The 20797-nt window shown below is 38.8% G+C and overlaps 1 protein-coding gene across 2 annotated transcripts in view; it reads left to right on the forward strand.

Annotated features, from left to right (window-relative positions):
* Positions 1-20797, forward strand: part of stk32a (serine/threonine kinase 32A) — a 67127-nt gene that overhangs the window by 16926 nt on the left and 29404 nt on the right. For both annotated transcript variants that reach the window (XM_044223223.1, XM_044223225.1), the window contains one exon: positions 5956-6129. In XM_044223223.1, the coding sequence (XP_044079158.1) occupies positions 5956-6129 (174 nt within the window). The remainder of the gene's footprint in view (positions 1-5955; positions 6130-20797) is intronic.

Below are 20797 nucleotides of genomic sequence, written 5' to 3' on the forward strand. Positions count from 1 at the left end.
AAGACAGAACAACTTCCCTCAACAATGAGGGCTAAGCCCTTTGAGTTTTTACCACCTTGGCTTTCTGATGGAAAGACTTATGGGACAGAAAACATGGAAACCTCAGCCAAGCATGAGAGCTGGTTTTCTACTCGATTAAACTGGTCTCATGGAGGACTCACGTGTACTATCGATTGACTTGATGGACTTGCTGTCCCTCCTTAACCCCAACCCGACCATTCATCCAGTAGTTATATATCATAAAGTAATAATATGTTGTATTTTCATATTAATATCTATTTTGGCTTTTCTGTCAATGAATATTCTACTAACCAGTTTATAAAAAGCTGTTACATTACATTTGCTTATCGGATAGCCCAGTCACAGGTGGGTTTTCCAAAGTGAAAATTCTGTAGTGCACAGAAAGTGATAAATTAAGCGCCAACAGCCGATACCAATCCATTAAAATATTCCCGGCTCTGTCCTAATACTCACTCCTTAGGAACAGTTCTAGTAGATTAAATTAAATAATTAAATTAAGTAGTAAATAGTTAATACTAATTATTAACTAATCACAACAGGTAATTCATGATGAAATTGTCTCATTGTATACATTACATACTATAGCAATTAAATTACTGCTGTTTTCCTGGAAGAAAAGTGTTTGTCTGCCAAGAAAAAGAGCAATTAGTCCAGCTTGTGTCTCCTAAATGTTTGTGACAGCAGCCTCTTGGATTCTTTACCACCTTTACAACCACTGCTGGGTTAGAGGTATTTACATTCTATACAATATGTCTGTGTGTGTGTGTGTGTGTGTGTGTGTGTGTGTGTGTGTGACAGAGAGAGGGGGTAGTGAGACACTGAGGTAGACTGAAGGAGAGAGAAAGAGTGAGAGAAACAGACCACAAAAGAGAGGGAGAAAGAGAGAGAATGAGAGATAAAGAGAGTGAAACAAATGATTAATAGACAGAGTGAAATGGAGTCCATCCAGCAAACACAGACTGCTGTCGAGCTCACACTTTAAACCACTGAAAAGCCTGTTTTTCTTGTCTTGTTTACAGTCATAAATATTTCACACACGTTCAGCTTTGTAGTACATAAAAGTACATATTTTTGCATGCTGGATCTCACACTATTGCCCTTAATGAATGTTTATTTCCTATGCTTTTTCCCATGACAATATTTTCATGATATTCTCTCCAATACGAGCATTTTTCTGTCAAAGTTATTTCTACCCTAAAATGAAAGCTTGAAACTAATAATAAGTCACCCTTACTCTTTAGAAAAATTTCAGCATTTCAAAATTTGTGGTTGATAATCCAAGCATATACACAGTACCAGAGTGGGAGCACTGTGAATACTTGGGCAGGAATGGTTTGACCATCTATGAACTCAGTCATTCATGTTGGTCACAAACATTACAAATTCTGTATCAAAGTGAAGCATTGCTTTGATATTTAAGAGAATGTGATGTTAATACAAGGCCTGTTTGATCTGTGCTTCCTCTCTCTGTGCCAGACTCAAGTGTCATATCATTTTCCAACACGCACCCTCCCTTTCATTTCCATGCGCACACACAAACACACATTGATCCACTCTGTCGCTTCAGTTATCTCTCCCTTACATCTAATGGCAGCAGCTGGAACTTTGATTTTTTTCAGATTCAAGTCTTTGTAGACTCCCCATGGAAGTCCTCTCAGAATATGTTGCTTTTTAGTAATTTTGTCTCTTTACTCATAAGGCTCTAGCTGTCATTTTTTCTTTAAAAACGAAGGATTGATAGGATTTTAACATTAAGAATAGGTGTCTGTCATTTTGGCCAAATAAAGAAAATGTTGCTGTATATGAATATACATTTTTGCTATCTAGGAGGCTTAAACTTAAAAAAAAACATTATTTCAGTCTTTAATTTAAAATAAATAATAATTCAAACTGAAAACAGAAATGTATTTAAAGTACAGAAAGATTATAGCAATGCCTGAAAAGGTGTCGGATGTAGCCATTAAAACTAATTCAAATGTTGGAAAATTTATGAACACGCTTCTCAGTCCAGACAATAAGTAATGTTAGTTATGCACATGCATACATACAGACATATCTATAATATACATGCACACACTCACATACTGTAAAACTTCAATTAAAGGTCCAGTCTGTAACATTTAGGAGGAACTATTGGCAGAAATGGAATTAAAGTATTAAAGTATTTTCATTAGTGTATAATCACGTGAGTTTGTGAGTGAGATTCGTAGTCACCAGAGTTTCTCCTACACGCTTGGGGGAGGGTGATGCGAACAGTATTCAAATGGTTGCAAACTGCAATTTCACTACTAGATGCCCCTAAATCCTACACACTGGATTTAATATCCCAGGCTTTTATTTGCTTCAATCACTGAACTCAACCTGCCTATAACTGAGTCAGGCTAATATGGCAGGTCAGGTCAGACAGGTCTATATGGGATAGGCCTTTAATTCCTTTTGCTCAGCAAAGATGGGAAATACATCAAATTATTTATTTAAACCAGTATGGTAGAAAAGGTTTCAGTCGTAGTCATCTGGACACTGTTTTCAGAATCAAGACGTTTATTTGTCAAAACATGTTGCCACGCCCGGCCAGTAAAAGAGACTCAGCGCTTAATTGGGGTTCGGCTTTTAATTGAAGTTTGACGGTACACACATACATACATGCTTGCATAAGTGCAAATCATGTGTTACGTGATTTGAGCAATGCTATAATCAATCAGATAATTTCTTTTTAGTGTTTGTAATTTTATAACCAAGGCATTAGTAGGTTCTTTATCATCTGATTTGGTGATACTCTTATGGCTCTCTTTTGTGATATGAATTCTCGGTTTGTGTGGGTTTTGCATTTTCCCATATTTCTCTGTATGGAGCACAAACTTAGCGCTACAGATTATATTACTGTAAATATACAAAAAAAGAAGTATCATCCCATTATGCTGTCCCCTCCTTGTGGCACACACACACACTTATAAACTTACCCAAAAACTTTGGAGAACTGCAGGGTCTGCAGGCGTGGCTAAGTCATTGCTGCTTGTCTGAGTGATTGATAGCATTGCAGCTGGTCCCATCCATTCAGCTGTACTGTATTATACACTTTAAGTGGGAATGGCTGGCCTCTTCTCATTTCTTTTTTTCTCCTAAAACTGCTATTCATTAGTAGAGAACTGTTTGTTTGTTGCTTTGTGTGTTTAGGATAGAGTAACTCTTTCAAATTCAAGATGTTGTGTTGATTTTTTGCCCATTTAAGTTGTTTTATAATAATACATCATAATATTTATTGATGCATGCATGCTTTAACTGAAACATGAGAAGGAAGAAGAACAGTACAGTATGCATGTGCGTATCTTCATGCAGCTCTTTGTGACTTTGGCAAATGTGTGTGCATCTTCAGGACGTGCATCAAACAGATAGTCTTTCCACACTCTGAAGCCATTGGCAATCAGATGTTAAGTGGTCTCAGCATTATCTGAGCCTTAGCAGACAGTTTTGAGTCAGCTCAATCAATCCCCATCCGTCCAGTGCAGAAAAGCACCACCTCCAGTTTATTGGAGAAGGGCCCCAAGGAAGAGGGTTCACCAACGTGGCAAAAAACTACCCTCGGCCATTGAGCATTGAGTTTGAGCCAAGATGACGGTTCTTACAGAAAAGAATCTGCCAGTAGAAAACCCCAGTGGATGAAAAAAATGCACTAGTCAACACTGAAACGTCTCGGAAGTGAAATTGTATTTATTTCAGATCAGGAACATGTTGAGGGGCGGTAGTGTAGTTTTCCAATTTTATGGAAGGTCTGAACTTGCAGATGTAGGACGTTGTGTTGCACACAGAGCAACGCTTTAGGCGAGCCAGGAAATGTTGGCTGCTGCAATTTTTTAAGTCTTATTTTTGCATATATTAGTTTCTTGTGGGACAGAAACTAATTAGCTCATCATTTAGAAGGAGGGAAAAAAGTGTGGCCCCGGTGGGACGCTCGGCATGTAAAATCAATGATGATTTGTGCAACAGCTTCTCAAATGGCGACGAAGTGGGCCGCATGCTGATATAGGCTTGCTGTGCATGACAGTGCTTGATGGATGGATGAATAGATGGATGACCACAAGAAGCATTACCACCAAGAATATCCCTCACACACTAATAGAGGCAATGACTGAGCATACAAGCAAATACTACATACAGTATTCACTAAAAACAATGTACAAAAATACCATGAAGCATAGAAAAAAAACCTTAATTTATTTAAATTGGATGTTTTAATCATGAATAAAGGAAGTGATATTTTGTGAAACTTCAACACTTTCCCTGTTGGAGACCTCTAAGCAGACAGTTCAGTTTTCCCTGCCAAATCTTTAGATCACACACTGACGAATATTTAATAGGTATAATGGTCTGCTTTAATGAAATGGCAACACACTCACCAGTCTGATGGAAAACCTGTTAACCCTAAAGAGATATAGAAGCAGGGCAGATAACCATCTGAACAGACTATGTTGCTGAGTGGATGCAGAATTTTGCTCAATAATTGAGCTATAATTAAAGATTTTCATACTGCCAATGTTGATGGGATAGAAGATGTACAAGTGCTCAAAAACACTGTGCACATCACTTCATGTAATGTAAAAAAAATCCAGTACATTTTGTCGATCACTAATGTAGTCACAACAGAGATTATATTTTCTCTGTGTTGACTGTCCTCATTTGCTTTTTGTTTTAGAGACCAGAAAGCAACAAACAACAGGAAGCAACTATGATGATGATTGTGTCCAGAATGTATTTTTAAATATGCAGATGATGTATTGACTTTTATTTTGCTATATAAGGCTGTTTGGCAAGGAACATGGAATATTTTGGTGCCAAGTGTACAGTTTTGTTCTTCTGTCCTTCATAATTTGCATTGATGAAATCATTATTATTACTGATGAATAAGAATGTGTCTCTGCAGGCCTAAACACTGAAAATAAAAATATTCATTGTAAGGATTAAAAAGAAGACAAAGAAGCATAAAAAGATTTTACATAGTTTACAAAGTAAACATTCTGTTAAATTGTCTTTTTAAGCTATCAAAAACGTGTTCAAGTAAACATTGTGTTACCTGTCTCACCTGTCTCCTAACTATCATAGCCACATGTGTACAAGATAATAAAAGGATTTTCTTAGCTTGTTAGCCTTGAAGACAGAATAATCAGCATTGCCTCAGACATGACTCAGCCAATATGTAGGTGCTCTCCCTGAAATGTGAAAGAGTGTGACGAGTGTTTTCCTCGTCATACAGAGTAGAGCAACCTCAACCCTCGAGAGACCCGAGGAGGTTCCTGAGGTTCGTGTTTTCAGAGATCATGAGGTTGAAACACTGATGGATGATTTTGTTGAATTGATTGTTCTTGTCAAACCTTTTGTACTGAGGTCTTTCACACTATCATATAAAGGTTGATTTGCCTGAGGAGCACAAGGCTGACATGAGTTCAATTTCACTTGTCATCCTTTTATTGCTGAAGGGTAAAAGTGTTGTATCTTCAATGTTGCATCAATCCAGTTAGAAAAACAACCTCTGCCCAACTTGACAACACACATTCTTCCAGCATGGGCTCTCCCATCTCAAAATCTTGTCACTGCTTCTTCCCCTCCTCCTCTCACCATCTTCTTCCTCTTTTCACCCCTTATTTCCCTCTTCCCTCTCTTCTCCTGCACCTTCAACATCTCCATATTTACCTTCCCTTCAAACCTCCCTCTGCGGACTGTTTTTCCTCATTTCTCATTTTTTCTGTCTCCACTGTTATTTTCACTTCCATTTCTGATTTCTTTTCCGCCTCCATTTTGATTGCATGTCTCTTTCTTGCATCTACCCATTTCCATTTCATCCTTTCTTTTCCAAATCTCCATCTCCACCCCATGTTCTTGCCACTACCTGGCGTCCCTCTGGCCTTGTTGCTCCTCATTCCTGACCTCCTTCCCCTGCAGGTATTCCTTCCAGGATGAGGAGGACATGTTTATGGTGGTGGACTTGCTCTTGGGAGGAGACCTACGCTATCACCTCCAGCAGAATGTCCACTTCTCAGAGAGCACTGTCAAACTCTACATCTGTGAATTGGCCCTGGCCCTCGGATACCTCCGCACCAAGCGCATCATACACAGGTGAAATGTTTTCTTTTAATTTCCTTCCTCTGAACCCTTTTTTTGTAGTTTATAATATTGTAGTTTGTTTAATAACCTTTAATAATGCAGAGAAGGGTTTGTTGCCCACTCTATCTACACAAATAACAAGAGAGAAATAGTCTTTGACTTGTTGCCCTATTATTTCTCCTCCTGATGCAGTACTTGTCCCCCTTCTGTCTCTCTCCCTTGTTTTTCACCACCAAGTTTGAGCAATAAGTACCCTGGTGTTCTTTTCTCCTTGGCTGTCGACTTCCATATTATTTTGTAATATGACTGCTCGACCACTGTGCAGAAAGGTCAAGCTATCTTGACATGAAAGTCACACCTGACACAACAGTTTACCTTGAGCTGTTTACCAGTTCTGTCTACGCTGCTGTGTCAATGCCTCATTTAATTTGTAAAATGCAGGTTAAGTGCTTTTTAGGCAGAAATAACTGCTGCTATGGCAGAGCTACCGACTACTTGGCCAAGAAAGACATGGCTAGAACCCAATATTATTATTTTAAGTTGTTGAAGTGACTCAAAGAGCTTGGGATATCCTGTTACAGCCAACGATGCTGCCAAAATAAATGTAATACATTTAGTGAGTGAACAGTGAAAAACTGTGCCTCTCATTCTGAGGCACTTACCCCTTGAGACTTCCTTACTGGAAACACATAACAAATCTACCTCATTCATATAAGGGACAATGCAGATAAGATATACAACTAGAGCAACCCGGTCTCATACTAAATATTTTCTAATTTGCTTTGCCAAATACATTTTGGAGGAAACATATTTGCTGCAGTTTTTTTCCCCCCCAATCCTGCAAGTGTGTCATTGTTAAATTGCACACAAGTCAGAAAATTTCCCCTATTCCCCTGTTAATGCAAATGCAAAACTTCCTCCATGTTTACCTGTTGTCTTGATGAATTCAGCCTAACGTACATTCCACAACAGAAATCCAGCTGTACAACAACAGTTATTTCATACTCACCACTCTGTTGATCTGAGTTTCTCTTCTTTAACACAAATACTGTTTTCATTCACTGATTAAGTCCAGTCTTCCCACTTGGAAGACTCTTTCTCTATGTTAAGCTGCGACCACTGACAGTCAACCATTTCTGCAGATTTTTCACATTAAAAGTCCTCCAGCCTTCCTTTTATTGGTAAGCTTTTGGTGAATATAACATGACTCTGTAAATGTACTGATGGAATTAGGGCCCTGGAAAAGTACATTAAAATTTACCATGTGAGTCGCTGAAGTAGGTTACGGGAGGCATTTATTAGCCACAGGCCTTTATTTCTTTATGCTGGCCATGGCTATTATTTGAGATGGCCATTATTTGAATGCCAGCTTTAATATGAACCACTGAACCACTTGGTAAGGTTAGGGAATGATTATGGTTTTGGTTAAATATTGAACAAGTCAACACGTCCTGACTCACTTTGAGTTATAGTTGACTTTTTCAATATTAAAAAGGTCCAGTGTGTTGGATTTAGTGGCATGTAGCGGTGAAATTTCAGACTGCAATCAAGTGAATACTGCTCGCCTCACCCTCCCCTTCCAAGCGTGTAGGAGAAACTACGGTGGCTGCTAAAAATGCAAAAGTGTATACTTTTTGCCTCTTAATGACTCTTACAATATTGTAAGTGCATACGTTTTTAGCATGGACGACCTGAGTAGTGCATGAGTAGTGCTTTGCACTAATCTGTAAGGCACTGTGATGCCCACTGTCCATCCACTGCTTAGACTTACTCCTCCACTCTGGTAACTGAGCAAAGCGGTAAACATAGAAAGAGAGGCCTTCTCATATCATGACTAATAGAAAAGATCACTGCAACAGAGAACACTAATTTATCAACACCCCCAGATAACAAATTATGCCATTTAACGTAAAGCAGACTACTTGCTCTTGTCCATGCTTTTAAACCTCCACAGGAAGGAGAGAGAGGGAAATAAATGGGACGGATTATTAATTTGCTTATTCATTCAGTCCACTGAGGGATATGAATATTTAAATTATGTTTTCTATTTTAGTGCTGGAGAGGACAGACTTCCCACTTGATGTGCAGGTGTTGGGGGCGTTTGTTTAGACGGAATCAACATCTTTTCAATCTGCATTCATTAACTTCAAATTGGAAGAGGAGCTGAAAGTAACTCAGCTCATCTGTGTGGAAACTGAATATATAATTTCCTCCCTCAGATGTGGACGTGCTGACTTTGGTACAGAGAGTGAATGCACTAAAAGCCTTCATGTGTTTGTGTGTGTGTTTACCTGTATATATGTGTGTAAATGCAGGATGTATACATTCTCCTTCTGTTGGTCTTTGATGATTTTGATGATAATGAGGGGAGTAATGGCGATAATGACATTAATCGCATGCAACATGACGATACCGTAATTATGTTATTTACAAGTTTGATCATGACTATGACAGAATATTCTTGGCATGAGTTTGGTTCAGTATGATGGCTTGATGTCCACATTAGTTAATCTCAGCTTTATTTATTCAAGAAGTCGCATTGAGATAAATATCTCATTTCAAAGAGACCTGAGAACAAATTACATATTGTACAACAAGATGAATCAGTCACAGAAAGCAGTCATCACACACACAGACACACTAATCAAAACAATCACAAATAGTGTTAAAAAATATCAGTAAATGGAACTTCCAAAGTCCCTCAGGGAGTGTCTCTAACTTCACTTTGTGTCGCAGTTCATTCCAGTAGTACCAGAAACAAGTGATCTGGTGTCATGGTCATTCACCTTGAACTCAACTAAGGATGTTAGATGATGATGGACATGTTAGAAACTTAGATAGCATGACCTTAAATAAAAACAAAGGTATAATAATGCCTCAGTGGTGAGTGCCGTGGCTGTCTTGAGTAATAAAGTGATTGGCACTGGGGTAAATGGCATCCAGTGGTTTAAGGTTAGTGGCAGCCATGTGAGCATACAGGATATCTCCATAATCCAGTGTAGATATCATATGTAGCTTTGTTCCAGTGTAAGAATTAATTATGAATTTTAAGTTTTTAGCAAGATGTTCAACATAAGCTTTGTAGGGCCATCAGCATTGTTTCTAAATTCTTAAGTATTTATAATGCAGTACTCAATTAATCAGATTTCCACTGAGGTCATAGATTAGGAGTAGGAACATCAAAAGTTTGTGCATATATGTTTACAGAGTTAACAACAAGCTTAAAATTAATAAAAGAGGTCTGGGGGTCGTCAAAAGCAGACTCGAGAAGGGCTAGTTTGTGGTAGAGGCGATGGCATACAATATGGCGTTGTCAGCATAAAAACTGACAGTGCTCAGTCGGAATATAAATATTATTTATGTGATATATTACCTGCTTTATGTAAATAGTAGGTAATAAATCCCTTGTGGGATACCTTTATTAACTAATGGGGACTTGATTTAAAACCACTGGCAATAAATAAGGAATATCAATAAAAGGTATTTTATTAGCTTAGAAATTACTAAATTTAGATATAAAGTTTGGTGTGGTCCACATCAGGGTAAAGATCTTGGGGAGAATTCTGTCTCCGTCTGTAACTATAATGGGCTCCATAATAACATGACAACAGCAGTGACAACAACAGACGTGTTTAGTATTGCTAATTATTTTCAATAATGAGCTCTTGCACTGTATGCCACTGTGTGTCAAATATGAACAATCTCAAGGGAGTGGGGACAGAGCAGCAAAGAGGTTAACAACAGCAGTTCAGCAACTTGACAGAGCCTGGACGGAAAATCGAAGAGAGGGCAGCGTCATCATGGGAGATACAGGAGTCTCTGAGCATGAAATATGATGCCAGGTGGAAGTTTATTTAATTCCCCTGTTTTATTTAGTGGAAATGTATTTTACTTGAAACCTATAACATAGGGAAAATCTTAGAAGTGTTTGTACTACTTATCTTTAAATAAAACTATATCAGTTTCCTACATTTAGTTGTATGTTGATGTTGGAGTTAAATTTATACACCAACATAATTTCAAAGTTAAGTGATAATTTATGATTGAAATGATGGCCAAAACTATGAAGGACCAAGTTGTAATAACCAGAGTTATGCTTTAAAGTAATGTTTTCATCATGATTAAATCAAGAATAAATAGATAAAGAAAACTTCACTCACAGTGTATAACTTTACTAACGTTACCATAAGTTGATTGAACTTGTGTTTTCATAGACACATAAATTCATCACATTACATTCCACCACACATTATATGTCATACTACAGTCATTTTCCAGTCTAAATAATCCTTTTGTGGTGGGAAAAAATATTTTTGTTAACATAGTTTAGTGTGTATTTGCATTTTGAGACATCATGCTCAGAATCAACCTCATGGGTTGTCATATATCTGGTTTAACCAGATATATGACTACTCAGTGTTTTTAGTGGTCAGTAGAAGTCAGTGTTTTTAACCCAACAGAATGAGTCTCAATTAGATGACATCTTCAGAGACTTGATGAGTCTCTTCAAACAAGTGGAAAGATAAATGGCAAGTGTGTGACAGGGGAAGGCATATGTGTGTGTGTGTGTGTGTGTGTGTGTGTGTGTGTGTGTGTGTGTGTGTGTGTGTGTGTGTGTGTGTGTGCGTGCGTGTTTACCTCACCACATCCTCTGACATCAACAACAACAATCTCTGGCTGAACCCTCAGGTGCATTTTGTTGCCTCCTAGAATCCTCGTAATGGAAAGACTTTCATGTTGTCAGCCAGCAGACGCTCTTAACGAGTCAATATGCCTCACTGTATCATTTAGGAAACCCACTGCCCATTAAAGTGGTTAAAAGGACTAATTGTTTGGTTCTTATCAAACTGACAGATAGGATATTACTCTATGCAACTGACCTCAATTGTTATCTAAAAACTATTAAAAACACATCAATGAGCCACACCGTTGCGCTGGATGACATGTTCTTTTATGACCATGAACATGGGCATTGTAGTTTATTTTGACTCAATCCCACATACACCATTGCTGCTGCTGTAAATACTCACTAGAGCGACAAAATGTGTATTAATCCACGGCTGAAAATAGTCCTTAACATATGCATTATTTACTCCTGTTTGAGTAAACATTGCTAAAAACTGCAGTCCCCAGCTAAATCTACTTAACAATTTAAGACTACATACTTGTGATGCAATTGTAAAGATTTTCATCTTCATTTGGAACAAATGGGCTTGGGGCTGAGTACCACAAACATGCTGGGGAAATAGGAAAGTATTGCGAGATGGACTAATACATTGTTGGATTTGGTTTTACCATGAAAATTTATTCCGATTCCTATTTCTCATCAATTGAACTGAAGTGTACTGAGGCCCAGCTGTTGCAGCAGCAGACAAGGAAGACTCACTTTTGCAAGCTTTGATCTCTTTTCCCCATCTCTTCTCCCTGCCTTTCTCTCTCTCACAGACACACACACACACACACCTTTCCCTAATAATCTCTCTCATTAACACTCCCCCTTTTCATTCCATCCCTCTTGTGCTATTTTCTCTACCTACATTACTTGTATTTCTTTCCCATGCTCTTCTCTCCCTCATCCTCATTTCTTAATCTTGGTTGTGCAGGATCTGTCTTCTTCTCTGAGGGAGTGGCACAAAGCATAGCTCTGCTTCAAATTATTTATTTGCTTTATTTTCATCCCCTTCTCCTCTAGAGGACTTTTGCCAAGCTGTCAAATGGGAATATGGTCTTAATACACCTATCTGGTTAATTGAAGATGAAAGGAAAAAAATAACCTCAGTCTCAGTGGGTCTTGTCATGGATGGTTCCTAAAATTAAGAGATAATATACAGTACTGCAGACTGCATGGAGGCAGACTAAGTCGTTACTCTTACTCTCCATCAGCTGCTTGAAATGGCGAGCGGTTGTCATGTCTTCAAGTGAAATATTCTTTATTCATGGAGTGTGTTAATGTTTTATTTCCCAGCAGAAGAAGAAAAAAGAAGAACCAGGAGGGAGGGTATGGAGAGAGGGACACTCATATTTCATAAATGCAGATTAAGGTGCCAGCTGGTGCCAGCTCTCTGATTTCCACCACGAAATGGTGAATTGAGCATTATCTTTGTCGAAAAATCTCCCTCAGTTCATCCAGCTCACAACAGCAGATTAGCCGATGGGAGGAGGTTTGCGCTCTGAACATGATAGAATGTTTACTAGCTAGTCTGCTCCAAAAACATCACTAATTCTGCCTGTAGGAGAATGAAGGAGACAGATTTTGGCAGAAAGCAACGTATTCAAGCAGTCAGAAAGGCAGACAGGGAGACAGAAAGAAGGAGATCCAGGCAGAGATACAGCATCAAAGAGCCAGGCAGAGAGGGTGGAGAGAGCTAACATTTTGTGTAACACTCCCTGAATGTTTCTGACTCAGTGAATTATTCATCACTGATAATTGTGATGTGAGTTTTGGCCTTGGCTTTTTAGTGCCGACTGGCTGCTTTCAGTGTCTGCACGGCACTCTCTCCGTCTCCCGAAAACCAGCTCCAAATTAGACTGGGGACTTGTCAAGCCTGACTTTCGTCAACCAGACACACTCAGTATATGTTAAATGAATAAGGAATGAACATCTCTCAGCTCAAAAGTTGCTACTGTCATACACACACACACACATACACACTGTTTACCTATGTGCGTAAACACAGTGACAGACACACACACGTACACCTGCGCTGTCCTCACACTTGTCAGAGCTGCTTCTCTTTAACAGAAAGAAGAAAGGGTGATAGAGAGACACAGCAGTTTGCTGGGTTGGAGATGTTAGCCTCTGTGGGTCTAGTTGGGCTTTCAGTTCACGTTCAAAGGCAGCAGCTGTCTGACTCGCTCTTCGATGGCTGGTGGTGTGGGTACTTAGAACTGAGGGATTCTGTCACTGTGTGCATCTGTGAGTGTGCGCATATTTCTATGCACACACTGTGTGTTACTGTGTTCATGCGTGTTTGTGTGTGTATTGCTTGTTTTGAGTGTGTAATGTAGTTGAGCTGCAGGCTTTCTGGGGCTTCCAGAGATCCTCCACTCTCCTTTGTGACAGAGGGGGAAAGGCACAATCTCAAACAGCTCTCCGCTTTTATTCTGGAGTTGAGAAGAGCTACTAAAGCAACTATGAAAGAGCCTCTGATTAAACTGCCTACAATTTATGCCCAGAAAACCAGCAACAACAGTTTCACTGTAGCAGCTATGGATTTTTTTTTAAATGGAATTAAAGTATAAATCTACTAATTAAAGATTTTTATATGGCTGAGAACAAGCCATCAATTTTTTCGCCAGAAAACAGAAAAAGGTCAGACATAATGTAACTAGGGCTTGGTATCGAACCTCAATACTTTCGTAATTTTGGTACAGTCCAAAATGTGTCCGTAGCACAGGGCAAAAATAATTAAGTAGAGCTGAAATGATTAGTCAATTAATCGAACAGTCAATCGACAGAAAATTAATCTGCAAGTATTTTGATAATCGATTGTCATCTTTAAGCAAAAATGCCAAAAATTAAATGGCCGTCAAATGTGATTATTTGCTGTTTTTTTCAGTCGTCTTTGTTAGCAAACTGATTTCTCACTTTTTTTATGTTTTATAGACTAAACAGTTATTTGATCAAAATAAGCGAATGTCTGGTAAGACTTGTAATTTTTAGATCGGATTGTTCCTGATTTAAATAAAATGTTCTTGTGCAGCTGCTCGTTTAGACAACATGAGAGAACTTGGGCTTTTTGTGTTAAATAAAAAAAATATGGTTTTGTGGAAAAAGCTAAACAAAAACAAAAGAAAATGTGTACATGTCAAATAAACGATCGAAAAAAATACTGTTTCCAAAATTCTGGGATCATAGCACTAGTATCGAACAATTTCAGACAATACCCTACCCTAAATTAAACTTGGGTAAAAAAGGATCTGCAGTTGCTCCACTGACAACAACTGGGCTGATTTGTAGACAGACAGCATGAGTTTTTGTGATGAAATGTGACTATTAACAGAACATATCTGCTTGTATTCCCTGAAAATCCCCTGGAAGCTGCCTCACAGTTCACATCTAATGGAAGGGAAGAGTGCATATGTATGTGGGCATGTGTGTGCTTTCATAATGATCTGAGTGTGTGGCTGTATGGTTGCATGACCTGTGTGTGTGTGTGTGTGTATAAGCGTCCGTTCTCAGGTGTGTTGGCCTGCTCCAGTATCAGTGTGGTATCATATGACCAGGTAAAGGGTTCAGTTACCCCTCTGCCTCTGATAGCAGGCTGTAATGAGGCCATTAGATCCTGGTAATAGCTTGTAGGGCCAGTCAACCGAGAGAAAAGCCGAGGGGATCAGCTTGCACCGAGCTCTCCTGGCCCTCACTCCTCACTCTTCAAATTTTTACCTCCATTCTTCCCTTTTTCTGTTGCTCACTTCATTCCTTTTACCCTTGTTGCTCAGTTTGCTCTTTGTACTCTTTGCCTCTCACTCTTGATTTATCCTTAGCTCTCTATATCTCCTCCCCTCTTTCTCTGTCTAGTCCAAGCCATCTCATTGGCAATCCATTTCATTTTCTCAATTTATTCGTTCATTATGCCCAATGTATTCCTATAGCTCTTTATCTCTCTCCATAATATCATCAATAAAATGTATAGCTGTCTGACTTACTTGTTCAGTTCACCTCCTCCCTCTTCGTCTCGCCTGTACATCACAAACTATTTCTCTCAATTCATCCCTTTTACCTTTTCTGCCTGTCTTCCTTTCTCTGTTTATATTTATATATTTTATACATCTACTTTGTATCTCCTTCCCTGTCTTTCTATTTCTCTTCTATTTTTTTATGGCCAAGTGATTCATACACAGCTGTCAATTCATATGTAAAACACATTTGATTATCATAATGGTTTCTTCACGTTTTATTCTCAGATGAAAACAAATAATGAAAATCTGAAAGCAGACAGGATAATGTGCACCTAAAAGAGCTACAATTGCATGTACTACAGCAGTGACGAAGAATGAGTGATGATTACAAATTGCTACCTCGTAGTTTAGTGAATGTCAGTGTATGGTGCAGGATCTGAGTTTAGAAGCTGAAGTAATACATTTTGTCCAAATCCAGAAGCCCACGCAGTCACACACTCCTACAAGTTTACTTATTCAAGTATTTTCCGACATTATTTTTCTCCCATCACATTTCATCTGATAGAATACTGGAACCCTTTCATCTCATACGCCTTTTTGTTGTGCCATCTCTTAAAGCATCCAGTTCAAAGTGGTAAATGCTTGCAGATGGTTGAGGTGTCAACCTAGCCAAGCAGTCACACAGTCAAACAGCGCTGGTGTGACCGGAGCTGCAACAGACCCATCTGTTTCTCAGCACCAATAAATGCTGCATACCAGTTATCTAGCTATTAAACAGAGGAGAAACCGAAATAAAGGTGATAACTCAAAGTGCTTTCTCAAGTCTTCTCTTTTACTATAGAAAGGGACAGTAAATCATACAGATTAGTTAATTTAAAAAAATCCATTCAAATCAGTTACATTGCGTTCAGTAACGTACAAGTCACTACAGCCAATGCAAAATGCATGGAAAAAAATGCAATTATAACAATTGGAAAATGCATCAATGGAATTCCTCACTAAGACGACTTCTAAAGAACAGGTTTCGAATGTTATTTATTAACTATAATCAAAATCATAGCCCTCCCGTAGCTGCGATGATGTGGTAATAAAAAAACAGCAATGGATGAACGACACGATTGAAACACCAAAGTTGAGTCAAGGAAAAAAACAGTCCTGTGAATATTAGCACTGCTCTTTCCCTAGACATCATCATTACAGAGCCGTCTGACCTACTTTTCATTATGACTTTATTTTTGATAGAAAGACTTTAGTTGGCAATTGCTGGGTAATTCTTTTATTTCAGCTTCTATGAAAGGAAAATAGAATTTAATTCATGCATCATTAAACTGAATGCAACTGAGAAAATGAGTATTGATTGTGACTGTTAGAATATGCTTCATAAGTCTCTGAGGTTTATAAAATATTGACAATTTTAGTGCAAAACCGCTATTTATACAGGGCCAAGCCCAAGTGTGTCTGAGACTGTTCTTTCATTTTTTCTGTTTTGTTTTAAATAAATCACATTATTTTCTTTTGTCCTGTATCATAATGCTTATTTATTTATTTAAGCTATTGGTGCCAAACTATATATTACAACATTGATATTTAAGCATTTGAAGAAAAATGTTGGACCTATACCTTGATATCCAGTTTTAGAAGAGGTCAGTGATGTTATCATTGTAATTATTATAATTATTATAATTTGGGGAAAAAACAAATGTTGAATACCTACAGTGACAGGTTTAATGTTTGTTTTTGCTTGTATTATGTAGCAATACAAGCTATGTGAGCCTCCTACAGCTTTTAAAATAAACATGTTTTTTACACGAATAATGTCAAACCACTGGTCTCTGAGTCTGACCGAAAGTAAATACAGAAAGAAGCCACCTGGAATGGCCATTATGGCCAACTGCATAGAGATCTACATTCGGGGTAACTTGCACATCGTTTTTTTTTTTTTTTTTACGTGTGGGGCTGTGCTTCATGCTACAGAAGTAATAGCAAATGAGTGCCTGCAAGTTTCCAAATTGCAAGAATAAAATAACAAGATACACACTGTGCAGTTTTCATCGACTAACGCTACCACTGGATGATAGAGACTCCAGTAACTTCTGGCTAATTGCTTTGCAAGTTGACTGAAACACTACTCCAACATGTCACATTCTTCTTATTTATTTATTTATTTTTTTACCTGGGGCTAATTATCCATCACAATTGTGACTTTTTCTCTCAGTTACCATTGTAATTTCAGATCATAGTGGATCCAGGAACCAGATGCTAGTGTTTATTGCTGGTGGGTCACACATATTGGAATCCCTCACATAGCGTTTTATGTGTTGTAATTACTTTTTCATATTGTATGGAGAGCTGACTGTCCAGCCGGCCTCTGTCTTTTCTTTCATTTGACTTTGGGGAGGTTAAACACAGTCTGCAGGACAACAATGCTGATAAGCACTGCAAATTCATTTGTTGTAGTTACACAGCTGGGATCACTCTCATCTGTTTCCAAGCCTGGCATCAAGAGGTCCCCGCTCTGCAGCAAAAGTTTTCCTCCTCAGTCGGATGTGGAGAGCAGTGACTGCAGGAACACCACCAGTTTCCTGATGTCCGTTGTCTTTCGGGACAGTCCTGTTGCATTTCTGCCTCTGACTCTGACTCTGGTTTTTCATGTCTCCTCTTTCATTTGATTTAGCTCCTTGTCTGTGTACTCCAGTTCGAATTAATACGGTCAACCGTCAAAGTGAAATAACTCACGATCGTCCTCGTAATCATCCAGCGGATAAGCTTTTAAAGTTTCCTTAGAAGACATTATAACTGAAGTGAAAGTCAGCGTCACACATGTAAACAAACCGGCGTGCGCGGATGAATATGCAGGGTGATTAGGTCAGCCGGATGTAGATCCTTATGACGTTAGCCATGATGGCCATTTCAGACAGCTTCTTTCTGTGTACACTTTTGGTCAGACTCAGAGTTAAGCGAAATGATTTATGCAAAAAACTTGTTTATTTAGAAAGTTGTAGGAGGCTCGGGCAGCTTGCCCTGATATACTTTGTTTTGCATGAGTCCTAATTTCCTGGATCTCAACAACAGAGGTGACAAGTGCAAAGTCAGAGGAACAGGCCAGTCATGGCTATCATTATCACCTCTTTACCTCTACCTCAACAGCTTGACTTTTACCACGTGCCACCTCCTAATGAGCCTTGCTGCTTTGCTTTATCTCTTGAGCCAGTTGTCTCAGCCCCTTCTTGTCCTTTGGCTTCACAATGGCAGCATGGCCTTTAGCTATAAAAGAGGCTTCCTTGTTCTCACTTAAAGCCTGCTTTTTTAGCAGCGACAGATGCCCCTCCTCTCTCCCCTAGTGCCAGCCTTTGAGGCAAATGTCAGCTAATTAAGGCTTACATGGTCAACCTTTCTCACCCCCAACTGAGCCTGTGCCCTTTGAGCTGCCAAAGCACCCAAGAGCCGAGCTCCATGCTACAGGTTGTCGTTGTCTCCATGAGTGTGCCGCAGAAACACACATATGCACACACAGGAACACAAAATACAGGACAGCGTGGCCTTTGATATGCTAAATACTGCTGGGTTCCTACAGGGCAGTAGACTCAATTAGAGGAGACACTCGCTGTCTAACACTGAGGATGCACAGTGAGTTGGCTGTCAGCGGAGACTGCCACAAAGATGATGTATATGTGTGTGTTACAGTGCTGCAGTCTCCATACTGTTGTGATTCACCAAAATACATGAATTTCTTCTTGAATGTGCCAATGTCCTTTGATTCCTTTTGCTGCTACTATTGCCCTTTTTGTTTCCTCAAAATCTGCATGGTGTATTACTTTGTTCCAACAAACCATTGTTGGAACCAGAAGTTCATTTAAAATGCAATGACCCCTCCCTCCTCTACTTGGTCAAATGTTTTAGGTGTCATAGAAGTCATTAATTTGAACTCACTTACTGAAATCCCCTGCTAGCTTGACTGCAAATCAAGTCATATTAAAAACACACACTTGAGATTGCTTAGGAATAACATCTTGACTTCACCATCCTTGCTAATGTACACGCAATAGATACTTCTAAAATGTCTTCATTCTGTAATGTTGATGCCAATTTCAGGGTGCGGTAATTGTCCAAATGAATGCTTGATCATCAAAAACATTTGAGAAGGGCGCTGAATATTGAATATCGTCTCTCCAGTTCAAAGCATTTTTAGAGCTGTGGGGATACGTTCCAGAGACGAGAGAGCAGAGAGAAGCCGAGAACACACTGTAACCTTCCACTCTTTTAGTCTGCAGCGACACACATGCATCAAGAAATGGACAGATGAAAAAACACTCATATGTCTTAGGAGAGGATGGTAATTATCAGAATCTGACGCTGTCGAACACTTTATGTGTGCGTGTTTGGACATGTCTGTGTGTGAGTGGGCAGTGGTGGGGAAGAAAAAGGTGAAATGCAAATAAAAGTATTTAAGCACGTGTTATTAGGAACTGTGAGTGGCACATACAATGTCAGGTTATGAAAGAAAGAGAAAGTTGACAGTGTCAAGGACAGATACAGATCAGTGAAAATGAGAAGAAAGGGGAGAATAATGTTGCTTTTAATTAAAAGAAATGGCCAGGAGGGATGTCATTCGGCACTGAATACTTTGAAGTGGCTGATTGTTACTGGTGCTTTTATGTCACTGTGTAACAATTTGGGATCCAGTCTGTGTTGCTCTGAAATCTGTTGTTAAAATGTATTCTCTTATATATTAATTCACTTTCTATGGTTCCAGTACATTGCAGAGTACTTAATAGGCCATCCCTTGTGCATTACTTTGGTGAGACAAAAGGGTGATTCGGAAAGGAGAGCATTTATCAACAAATGTGTGTAATCAGAACAACAAAAATACACAAGTAGCTGAATGTAAAATGGTAAATGTCATTCTTTTGCAGAAATACAGTGCATAAAAACACATTCTGGACTTTTCCTGGCTAAAACAACTTCAAAACTTCTGTTGACTGTTTGCTAAGTGTTGGTAAAGAAACAGCTTTCTACGAAAAAACTAAAGAATTAATGACATTTCTATGAAAGCATAAAATTGCAGTAACAGGATTTTGCCTGTGTACTTTATTTTATGTCATTTATTTTCCTTAGAAAATCTCTGTACAGTAGTTAAACTTCTTTAAACCAGATGGAATACAGGTAGTGTACAGGTAGTTTTCTGCGTCCAAGAACAGATTCGGCTATCAGAACAATTTGGAGTAACTGTGTTGCTTCTGGATGTCATGTGGATTTATGTGGTATCAAAGAAAAAGAAAAAAAAAAATAGGTGCAGACAAAAACAAACAGCTGCTTGTTGAAAAATGGGAGAAAAACAGAAAACAGGATGATGAGAAACAAGCAAAAGTCCTGACTTTAGTAAGAGCTCAGTCTACACCTGTTCCTCTTCTCAGGTGTCTCAGCTACTCCCACAGCTTAACCTGCTGTCCTTTCTTCCCCGTCCAAAGTAATAGATATTCATTTGTTTTCTTCACACGCCTGGTACACAGTGATGCAAAAGAGTGCCATTTTAAAGTTTTGATCTGCGGTATTATATGTCAATGTTTGTTATTCACAGAAGCAAAATGATTCAACACAATAGTGAGTCAGCCTACTGTATATTCACCTCCTGGAAGCTTTTGCATTTTTTGCAAACTGGCACATAGGAAGTATTTTGTTTTAAGACATCAGCAGCAGAAAAAGTGGTTTGTTTAGAATAAGTAGAAGAACTGGGTAATTAATATGAGCAATGTAACCTGCCTGGCAGGACAGACAAAGAGGAGAGTGCCACCTACAGAAACTCAAACGTCATCAGCAGTAAACGAGACATCAGAGTACCACCCACACTGTTTTATTTACAGGTAAACTGTGGGAAGTGCGGTGCTGAAACACGAAAGCCGTGTGTGCTTATTACTAAAGATGTTACAACAAACTAAAATCAAGGATCTTTTGGATTACTATTTTTAAGTACATTTTTAACAACGTATCTCATGGGACCAAATGTGTGATGAGACTGGGGTGATTCATTTTCAGTGATATCATCTCATTCTGACACCAC

The sequence above is a fragment of the Siniperca chuatsi genome, linkage group LG14, assembly GCF_020085105.1.
Source record: "Siniperca chuatsi isolate FFG_IHB_CAS linkage group LG14, ASM2008510v1, whole genome shotgun sequence".
Classification (NCBI taxonomy): domain Eukaryota; kingdom Metazoa; phylum Chordata; class Actinopteri; order Centrarchiformes; family Sinipercidae; genus Siniperca; species Siniperca chuatsi.